The 11,642-nt window shown below is 36.0% G+C and overlaps 1 protein-coding gene across 1 annotated transcript in view; it reads left to right on the forward strand.

The window, feature by feature from the left end:
• NALCN (sodium leak channel, non-selective) overlaps nt 1-11,642 on the forward strand; it is a 215,303-nt gene that overhangs the window by 79,432 nt on the left and 124,229 nt on the right. Inside the window, exons 8-10 of the mRNA XM_042810179.1 lie at nt 3,178-3,320; nt 3,434-3,538; nt 6,175-6,261. Coding sequence (XP_042666113.1) covers nt 3,178-3,320; nt 3,434-3,538; nt 6,175-6,261 — 335 coding nt within the window. The remainder of the gene's footprint in view (nt 1-3,177; nt 3,321-3,433; nt 3,539-6,174; nt 6,262-11,642) is intronic.

Raw genomic sequence — 11,642 nt, forward strand, 5'->3', positions numbered from 1 at the left:
TTTTTATTCCACCTCTATACATTGATCCTTAGAACACTGTCCAATAAACAGGAATTCAATAACCAAGAGAATTAACAGAAAGGATTAACATTTTTGCCAGTCCACAATGACCGTATAAACCATTCAACATCAATAGATCAAATTAGTGAGTATAAACAGAAGAAATTCCATTGATCCATGTCTCCTCACTTCAGTAGCAGCACTTCTCAAACTCTCTCTTATGCAAGATTTTTCATGAAATGAAGTAATGGAGGAACAGAGTTAGAAGGTGACAGTAGAACAATTCCATGATTCCACAGCGTTCTGTGAGATTCCATAGTTTGATTTCACAGTTTGATTTTTCTCCTTCTCAAAGTAAAACCAATTGATTTAAGAAGCACGTAAGTGGAATAGAGCTAAAAGTCCACTTTGGGATTAAGATTTGATTGTTTCAGTGTGAGACACTGGATTACTACAGTTCAGATCCCATGTCTACCTAAATTTGAAGGAGATTTCATGCCAGAACTCTTCAGCTGGAGATAAACTGAACCTCTCAGCTACACACAATACCATTGTCATATTGAATCAAACTCTTCTTCCTGAAAGAGCTTCCTACCGTTAAAGAAGCTTTACAGAATCAGATACAGTTTCCAAATGGCTTTGGAAATACTTTGATGAGACTTAATTCAAATGGAGAATGCTTTGACCTTCTCTGCTCGTGTTTTCATTGTCTCTATGTAGCTGGCTCTCAGGATGTGCCAAAGACAAAGTAATCTGATTGATGTGGTGAATAAGAGCATGAGATAAGCGTAGGAGTGCTGAAATGAGGAGAGGGGTGTAGGAAAGCAAAATTAATTTAGATTAGGTTGGATAGAATGGGAAGTGTGATCAGGAAACTGGAATTGATAAAGAGATTGGGATTGGTGCCCAATATCAAGGTGGTACAACTCTGTAGCAAGAGTGATGCTGTATAAGAGACCAAGGTGAAGGAAATTTGGTCTAGCTGGAAACAAAAGAAATTGTGGATTACCTGTCTGCTCAAGGTATTAGATGTTACTGTGCAGTTAGAGAGTCACTGCTATGTTGTTTTTCTTTGCAGGGTAATTCAGAACTAGAAATTTCCATTTCTATTCACTTTCCTTCAAAACAATTACCATAGATTTTTCATTTTAAGCTATCTAGTTTTTCTTTTGCTTTAGCTTGCTTGTCTCTTTTGTCTGTCAAAGTCCGAAAGATCTTTTCAGTAGAGATCTATGCTGGAGCTCTCCACAGAGAGCTGGCAAAACAGTGGCTGCGTTCTCCTCCATCTTGTCTTACACAGGAAGAATCAGATCTGTATGGTCAGGCATTCATTGGCAAGATCCATTTGAATGGAAGTCACACACTTTGTCACATTCAGATCTAACCATGATTATCTGCGATGCTAGGTGCACTATTTACTTACCTTTATTTATAAATACGCATTTCTTTTCAAAACTGCTTAATGAAGGGAAGTTAATTATATATATTAATTGTGCAAACAGTCATATTTTTCTGTACTTACTGAGGACCAAACTCCTTCTTATTGTAACTAATATGACCAGTTTGCTATTGAACTTTGGAGATGCTCTCTTTGGGGGGCATTAGCAGAGTTAGCACTTTCCAAGCACAGCAGGTTTATAAATATCTCCATTCTCAGTAAGGCAAAGCTCATCTATTATTACTTACTAGCCACACAGAGGGAGAAATTAGTGGGTAAGAAAACTGATCCCCAGCAAGTGTTTTTATTCATACCAAAATATCTCTTTGTTTTTTTCTTTATATTTTCCAAATTCATATATTACATACTCTTCATAGAAGACTTCCTAGTTTGTTCCTTTTATGTGGCAAAAATAGAAAAGAGTGAAGAGTAAATGGCACTTCTTTTTTTAGTACTGTTATTTGTTTTATTTTTCTATATATGAGATTTTGACACTTATCCCTATTAGGCCTTTCATACTTGATAGACTTGTCATTAGCAAATAACTAGCTGACGAATAGGAAGAAAACAAAATCAGAAGTACTTAAATTTAGCCCATGTGTATAAAAAAATTGTCTACTTAAACAAGAGTTGCATTATAGCTAAAAGTTGTCATTGTCCAAGCACTGTTTTTCGAATGTTAAGTAATAGGATAACAGATGTATTTCCTCTGATGGGGATGGTGCCTGCGTGTGAGTGCTGCCAGCTAAGTGTAGGTGAAGGGCTGCTGGAGATAAGATTCTTGATTCAGTTTGTAAACTCTGGAGCCCATTCTAGAACATCGTTTAAGCCACAGCACCCTAGCTCCACGTAAGTGGAGAAATTGAATTTCTCTCCACATTGTTTCTGTGAATTGGGGCACAGGCGTTTTAGTATTCCATCTGGTGCAGGTAACTGTAGCTCCTATGTTGCTAAGCATCATCATTTCATAGCCAAATTGCAGCTAGTGATAGAACTGAGAAACACGTGCATCATTTGGCATACTTAAACTTGTTCTCGAGTCTGCCCTGCACTTTGCAGAGTAGCCATACAGAGCTTACAGCAGTAATAGCCCCTAAAATTATTTCAAAACAGAGTGACATACATCTCCCCAACCATAATCTCAATTGTAAAATTTCTGTTGTAGAGATAAGGAGGAAGGAGGAGCTGGCTAGAGCACTTTGTCCCTCAGCCTTTAGGATGCATTTTGATCTTATATTTTAAATGAAGAAGCAGTAAATTCACAGCTTTTATTCAAAAGCTGTTGCCACATATATAAACCACTCATAACTTTTCTTTCATCAAGCACCATCTTGGCATATTGCTACTCAGTCTTCCTTATGTTGTGATTCCTTTCACCTGCTGAATGCTGAACTTGATAGTTTGAAAAAAAGCTACCTGTTGTCACAAGTGTTACTGAAGTGACATAATGGAACAAATTCTGCCTTTGGAGACATGTGCATATTCCCAATCAAATAATCTAAGGGATTGTATATGTGTTTCCAGGAAGGTAATGAAGTCTGGTGTGATATTAAATCAATTCGGATTCAATTGCATAAAGAAGGAACAGAAATGCACCTGAAAATCTTCTCTCTGAAGTGATGAGAGGAGAGCTGATACCTTTTAGAGAAAAGAAAAATCAAAATAGATAAAAGGTGATTGTTTGTTGGTATTGAAAACTTTCAGGGGGCTTAATGCAAAACATTTTCATTTCTTCCTAGGCACGAGCATATTTACTGTTTATGAAGCTGCTTCTCAGGAAGGCTGGGTGTTCCTTATGTATCGAGCAATTGACAGCTTTCCCCGATGGCGTTCATATTTCTATTTCATCACCTTAATTTTCTTTCTGGCCTGGCTTGTTAAGGTACTGAAAAATTTGTTCTCTTACACTTGTCTGAAATACAGATGAGAATGAATATTTTCTCTTTTCTGCTTGCTGAGCTTCATTTCAGCCATTCTTTCTCATTCTTTTTGCAGAATGTTTTCATTGCAGTCATCATTGAAACGTTTGCAGAAATCAGAGTGCAGTTCCAGCAAATGTGGGGATCTAGGAGTAGTACCACTTCAACTGCCACCACTCAGGTGATGAACTCAAATACTGAGTTTCTTTGAGGATTGGACTGTTTTTTGTTTAAGAATGAATAATAAGGGAAACATTGCAGTGAATTATTATTACATCCCACTAGGTTCAATTATATACAACTTCACACATTACCACGTATGTTTTACACTTGTTATATGTATTTTCATATAACATTCTGTTCTAGAGTATAATATCTTCTTAATAAAAATATGGTAGAGAGGATTAATATGGTCCTCTAGTTGACTGGGTATGTTATGGCAAAGTTTCTATTTTAATTAAATAGGATAGTAGTTTGTTTCTCATGTCATTGGAGGGTTTGGAATTAGGGTTGCCAAGTGAATATCACTTTCTGTGCTAACGAAGAAGAGCTGAAATTGCAAACTGGAGCTGGAAGAAGAGAGGTCAGAGTGTAGCTTAAGTGTGAACAAAGTGCTGAGGCAATGAAAGAGCCATGCTCAGATTTGAAGTTGGCATAGGAAGTGAGACCCTGGATTTAAGATAACGGATAGGAAAAAGATATGATAGGAAGTGCACTAAGCTTGGATTGGGTAGTAAGAAAGACGCATGTTTAGAAATAAGGGTTGAGATTTAAACTCCCTCACTCATTACTGTAACAATCATATTAAATATCCTGAGTGTACAAATGGTCAGGCTTTTCCAGACTAGAGAGTTTTGCCATCTTTGAGAGACCAGTACCAACTGTGTGCAAAAAGCCCTTAGAAAGATGGATGTGAGAAATATACTGATGAAATTTTTTTTTTTTCTAATCTCTATAGCTGGAGATTATTTGTTTTCTTAAACCAGAGGATTTAAGTATCTTCAAAACTGTTTATTAATGCTTTCTGATAAATCTTTGGGTATTCTTGTAATCCTTATATAAATCTGTCATTTTTTTGCTTGTTGCTTCATTTTTTGCCTCAAATAGACTTTGTTGCATTGTTACTCCTTTTATTGCTTTGTCAAAGCAGACTTGATATCAATGTTACGTATAACAACAAGAAAAGACTTTTTTACATAGTACATACTTAGCACAAGGAATGTAGATTTTATTTCACAGAACAAGTTCCTGAACCATAGAGGCTTAGCCTATATCCTCTGGAACAGAGAGGTCTATATAGGGAAATTCAAGAAGCAGCCAATACTAAAGTATTCCAAGAATAAGAAAAAAAATCCAAAATAATGTCATGATCCTGAAGTATTATGAACATATTGATTATAAATAGTATAAAGCAAAATAAAAATGGTATGTAGGCTGGAGACAAGTGAATGGTTATTTTTTCATTGAGTCACTGATATGAGACATAAAGGTAGTCCCTGTTACTGAACTAAAAAAAAACGATTGATCTTCTTCTGAATTAAGGAGGGAAGGAAATTTATTCCAGGGTTTCTTGTTCAAAGAACCAGTTGAATACCTGGATTGTTTTGTGTATGAAATAGCCTTGAGAAAGAGCACTGGTATCTTGCTTTATTTGACCACTTCGAAAATCATTAAAGTGGTCCAGAAACTTAGTCCTACGGAAGAAAGTCAAAGTCATTGAAGGGGACTATGGAGAAGGATAAACGTAAGATTCTCACAAAACCCTTCAGCTCTGCACATTAAAGAATGGTACAAAGAGAACTAAATGGTACAAAGAGTTGGCAACTCTTCCTGTTACCTAAATGCTACACAAGAACATAATCACAACTGCATTTATGTGACACTCCCCACAGTCTAATGAAAAAGCTTTTAGCCTTCAGCCATGCTGCTGTGGCTGTGTTCTAGAGATGGACTGCTTGGTGCTGAGTGGCAAGAAAAGGATAGGAGTGAGGTGGGAACTTTTCCCTGCTTCGTTACATAATATATGCAGACTCTCAAACAGCAATAAAAACAATAGAGCCTTTCATTTCCTATCAAGGGCATTTCATGGGCAGTGTTAATCACTCCCAGACATGGCTTCTTAACCCCAGCAGTGTACAGCTTTTATGTCCTTTTGTTTCTCACTTTTTTTCCCCCCGGAAAATAAGAGTTGGTAAAAAGTAAGTACCACTGTGGTCAAGAGAATTTTTTCCATTTACATCATAATTGCTGGGATATCATTCAGCTGTTTACATAAATTAAAAGCTTTGGGTAGCAGTATAGAAGTACTTCACAACTACTCTTAATGCCCATCGGTGCAAGAAAAATGAAGTCTGATCCTTGGACTAAAATAATTTTGCCAGTGAAAAAGTCAAGAATTATCTTTTATTTGAAAATAAATTGTGAAACTTAATTTTAGGTCAAAATGTGTTTGTATTTCTTCAGATTAAGTATACTAAGGAAGAAATTTATTATGAATGGGTACCACTATCTGATGGTAAGGATCAGAGTTAAACTGAATCAGTTTCTGTGTTAGGACTAACAGAGATACCTTGTGTTTGATGTTACCTGAGTAAAATTCAGAACTTATTCATGTTGGGAAAAGAGCATGTTGCTTGCTTTTTTTCTGCAGCAATAAAAACTGTTCCTCTTTCATTTTAAGTTAATTATCATGAAAGTCTTTAAGGACTTTCACTTGTACTTATTCTTTATTATATTCTTTTTATTATCCTTGTGTTTATACTTCATTTGTACTTATTGGCATGTAAAACATTTCTGACAATTACTTTTCCTTTCAAGATGTTTCATGAAGATGCTGCTGGAGGTTGGCAGCTTGTGGCTGTTGATGTTAATAAACCCCAAGGTAGAGCTCCCGCATGTCTACAGGTATGCACTGCTTTTTAATAAATTACTATGTGTAATCAGCATTGCTCAAATGTTGGCATAAGGACTATGGTGAATAATAGCAGCTACAGTATTTGTACTCAAAAATCATTTAAAATGCATTTAATTCTGCAGTTCTTCAAAATTTGTTAGATTAAGAAAAAGTGTGCGACACTCAGAGTGAGAAAATAGAAAAATGTATTCCTTATAAATGCTCTGTATTGTGTGCTCAAAAGAGAAATATATTTAATCTTTTATATATATATACATATGTATATATTTACTTTAAGCAACATAAGTAATCTTTCTTTATCTCTCAGAATTTTCATATAAATCAAATCCAGTCCTATGTTATTTACCACAGACATACTTGTTTATTAACGACAGAATACAGTTATACACACCAAGAAGCATGATTAATCATAATGAATAACCTCATTACTCTGGTTCCATCTTGAAAATAGACTCACTGAGGAGGGGAAGATGCATGTGGATAGTGACTGACTATTTCTTTTCCCAAATTTAATTCTTGTTTTTGAAAGCAACAGGAACAACTTTTGTGGTATTCTAAAATAACTATCTTGAGTACGTAGATAAAACAGAGCTGAACTGACAGTGAAAATGCCTCCACGTGAAAGTTAGGATAGCATTTGATTTACTTGGTCTGCCTTTGCCCTTGTTAGGAATTGTGAACAAATGATAAAATATGTTCCAGAGAATGTAAACCTCCTGCATCAGTGACTGCTTAGTACTCTTGAATAAAAACTACAGTTTTCTTCTCATCCTCCTTTATCAAATCTGAAGGCTTTCCAGTATTCTATGACCTTGCTGGATGTCAGTGGCATTCAAAAGAAAGCAATGCACTAAAATACTATTTCATTAAAATATTGCCCCGTATGGGCTTCATTCTAGTGAAACAAAGACAAAAATACAGACCAAAGAAAGCAAAACATCAAAGTCTAGATAAACACTCAGAATTTTATTCATCTCACCATGAGTTATTGTTTCAATTCTATCTGCCTAAAAGTAAAAAGAAAATAGGCTTCTGAAAAATCCATGTATTTAAAGCCCTTGCAGTATTTTGAAGGTGTTCTTTATGCATGAAATCCTTACTGAGTAGTGTGGTTGTTGTTTTTCAGTGGTTTGGCTGGCTTTTATTCCTTAAGAGAAACATGATTTATAAATCTGAATTTAGGAGAGAGTTAATCAGATTGGAGAATATACATCTTACTTTGCTGTACATTCAATTCATCTGCATTCTTCTGACCTTTAATATCTAAGGATTTTGTCATTCAATATCCTGTGAAAGATGGATTTTTCGGAAAAAGGTAGTGAAGTCTTTCTGTTGTTCTGTATCATTTTAATTAAATTCCATAGTAAGTTTGGTTTTAGTAATTTCTCTCTGGGCTCTTTAAATGTTACTGCTGTGAATGTAAAAGGGAGCACTATTAGAAGTTCTCTTTCAATAGCTGCATGAGTCTGAGTCTGTACTTTGGTGAAATTTCACTTATTTGATGTATGCCATTATTTAGAATTTACTTTCTCAACAAACTGTGCTATGTTTTGGGAGAGGAAGTATCTTAGCAGCTAAGGAAATGGAGTGGAACTCTGGAGGTCTGGGTTCAGTTTATTGGCCAAGTACACATTTCCTGCAGAGCTTGAGAAAATTACTTAATAGGCATCTTTGATTTAGTTCTCATTCCCTAAGGTTGTAAGGTGTATGTATCCCTCCCAGATTTGGCTGTTGTGGTGTTTACTAACTACTTGAGAGGCACTTCAATAAGATGAGCATATACCATCTAATTAAGTACACATCCATCTCTCTAAAGCTGCCAGTGACGGTAGAAAGATTGACATAATTTGTGTGCTACAAGTAATATAAAGCCTTTCAAATGCAGTTTTTCAAGACATTTCAGGTCAACTAGCTGTGTCTGTCAGATTTTACTAGTTTTGCCCTTGTCATTTTTAGTTCCCAAACATGTTTCAGGTGCTTCAGCCTAGAAGGCCTTCCTAGGTTAGACATAACATTGCAGTGACATGTAGAGCAATGGCATTCTTGAATTAGTAGCTATTCAGACAAGTATTCTGTGGGCTCTGTGCAGATCTAAAAATCTTTTACAGTGAGGATGGTGAGGTACTGAAACAGGTTGCCCTGTGATGTAGTTGGTGCCCTGTCCCTGGAGGCTTTCAAGGCAAGGCTGGATCAAGCCCTGGGCAACCTGATCGAGCTGTGGTGTCCCTGTTCATTGCAGGGGAATTGGACTAGGTGGCCTTCAGAGGTACCTTCCAACTCTGAGGATTCTATGATTCTATCATTCTATTGTAACTTTGTCTCACTCAAACACATCATTATAGTAACAAACTGCCTAATTAAATCAGACCTAATGAGAAGGATAGCCATGTCTTTACACTTCTGTCACCATTGTTCTAAAAAAGGGGTTTTCAAACACCTTTTAGAATCCTGTTTCGTGAAAAATGTGCTGGGGAGGTGAGCACTGGAGAGCCCATCTTCCTGTCCCATTGCTGTAGAGAATCATAGACTCACTCAGGTTGAAAAAGACCTTAAAGATCATTGCGTCCAACCACGACATAACCATACTACCCTAACTCCAACAACCCTCCACTAAATCATGTCCCTGAGCACCACATCTAAATGGCATAAAGGCAGAACAGAAGTAGATTTGGGATGTGCTCTTGTATACAATCTCATAACAGTTAAAAAATGATTAAAATTGAAAGATGGATGTTAATCTGGTATTTCAGAATCTTATTTAACTCATACACCCATCTAGGAAGTTTTACCATTTTAGAGCTGGCTGGAAGTGGCAACATGAGAAATCAGTAACAGTATTGTTTCTGATTTTGACTTGCAAATCTATCCCAACATGGGCCAAAGAGGCTTTTATTTCAGTGTAATTGTTTTACTTTTTTTTTTTTTTTCTTTTTTTTCTTTTAAGTGTTCGCAAAAGTGCTTTGTGTTCTTTTGTTACTTGTTCTCGCTGCTCCCTATGACTGGCATTGATCTTAAATATTGATTTTCTTTTGTCACTGACAAATATTCTTTGTGCTTGCCATTTTAACATCAACCATTTTGCGTGATTTCATGCTGAGGCTCCCACATTGCCACATTATTTTGCCACTGTTGGTGTTACTTTAACACATTGTAGTGTGTTAGAACTTCCTGCCTACCATGACTTACTCCTACAAGCACAGTAGGAAGCTCTCAGTTCACAAATAAAGAAAAATTGAGTAACAGACTTTAAAAAAAAAATTATTTAAAAGCTCTTTGGGGATGTATTTATCCCTTTGATCCCATGTTAAAAGCATGCTGTGTTTCTTATTCTTTTCCTGTAAATTTTGGAGACTGCTGATGTTTTTGTCACTCCTTCCTTCCCTCTGGCTTCTAGATCACATAGCCTTGTAAAATGTGTACACAAATTTAAAGCTAAACTGGAAAGCTTCAACTCACATGCCTTCCATGAAACTGTTATTGCTAATACCAAGAAATTACATCTTTAGTCTTTTTAGTAAAGTTTTAATGAACAAAGTCTGAAATATAGTTCCTCTGGAAAATATAGGAACATAGGTGGACAGAAAATTCCATGTTCCTGCTAATGTTTTGGGGTCACGCATCCAGCAGAAATGAAACACACTGCTGGCAATGGAATGGCAACTATAAAAAGCTTGGGAACTCTCTATGCCATGTGAGTAGAAATGGTCACTTACTCACAGACTGCATATTTACTCATATTCTTATAATAAAATCCTCCACAGATTAAAAATACAGTATTCCATTTTAATTTTAAGTGTTCCATCTAAGGAAGAAGTAGAAGGTCGCAAAGCTATGATCTCAAAAAGCAAGATACATTATTATGATTACAGTGCTCTTGAACATGCTATTAATGTCAGAAATTTAATCATGTATTTTTACTTCAAAAAAGTTAGTCCTTCATGCTGTGTGATATTAACAAAATGGGTGTATATATTACAGAACTTTAGAGAATCTTGTAAGCAAGGATAAAGAGATCAAAAGTAATATAGGAAGACAGAAAACATAAGGTGGGTGGAGGAGACATACTCAATTTCTGATAATCCTTTGATCATTTTAGCAGTTTCATAATGGATATATTGAATGAGAGAGAAACGAGATTAAGCCTTTCTTTAGGGATTTTCACTGCAGGAATAACAAGAGACCACAAATGGCTTTTCTCCTCTATCTTGGGAAGTAATTATTAATGAACAAGAAAAGCATGGTACTGCTATTTATGTGGTTATTCGCCTTTTACTGTAACTTTGGAATCCAGTAAAAAGTATGCCTACTCGGTCCTATTCTCTCCTTCCCATTAAATACATGTATAAATACCTTTCCTTCAAGTAGCTTAAGTCCTGTCTTAGAATGAAAAAAAGGGAAGAAAAATCTTCTCCACAATATGTGAGAAGAAATGGTGAAAGTCTGGAGTAAAGAGATAAAAATTCAATCATCTGGCTAGCTCTTAAACTGGTTGAGAATTCACAAAATGGAGTAGTGTTCACTATGTACTCTATGACACAGAGCCACGTTTTGGCTCTATGTCTTATCACCTGAGAAAGGTAAAGCTGTGACCATCCTCTGCTGCCTGGTTCCCTTTTTCAACCACAGCTGAAGAGCAATGAGTATTCACCTGGGATGCTGCAATTCACTGTCTCTTCTAGGAATGTAAACTGACATTAAACAGTATGTCATTTGAAATAAGTACTGAATTCAGACAGTTGAAATGACTGTAGTCCATTTATCTGGAGGAGGGTCTACACAGGCCATAATGAAAATGAACTGCTATGCTGTTAAGAACCATTCTGTTTCTCTAATACAAATTCATATTGTCATAGCGTCGTTTAGGTTGGAAAAGACCTTCAAGAAACGAGTAGATGTGGCACTTAGGGACATGGTTTAGTGGGCATGGTAGTGATGGGTTAGCAGTTGGACATGATGATCTTAGATTCTATGATCGTTCCATTCATCTGTGATTCTATGTGCCACTGTCAACATGACCTACTGAATCTCATCACTAAATCTTGTCCCTCAGTGCTACAAACCATGGGCCTTTTGCACATTAAGGAAGATTGAGGATCCTGGTGTGTTTTTAAACAACATTATTAAAGATAATCCCATAAAAAAGAAGGATCAAACAAATTTTGCCCAACTAATTTTTCTGCATGGTTGAGTTTGCCGTTTATTTTTTACTAAAAGTGACCTGAAAAACAGTAAGCTCCATATTGTAGGTATGAGAGTACTCATAAAACTAGCAGACAAATAATACATGTGTCTTATCTTCAAAACTGACCATTACCAGAAATAAGCAAATATAGATCATTCTTCTCTGACTTCTAGAGAAAAATTAATGATC

This window comes from Centrocercus urophasianus, unplaced genomic scaffold, assembly GCF_019232065.1.
Source record: "Centrocercus urophasianus isolate 14NV4802_14NV808 unplaced genomic scaffold, USGS_Curo_1.0 seq_12, whole genome shotgun sequence".
NCBI lineage: Eukaryota > Metazoa > Chordata > Aves > Galliformes > Phasianidae > Centrocercus > Centrocercus urophasianus.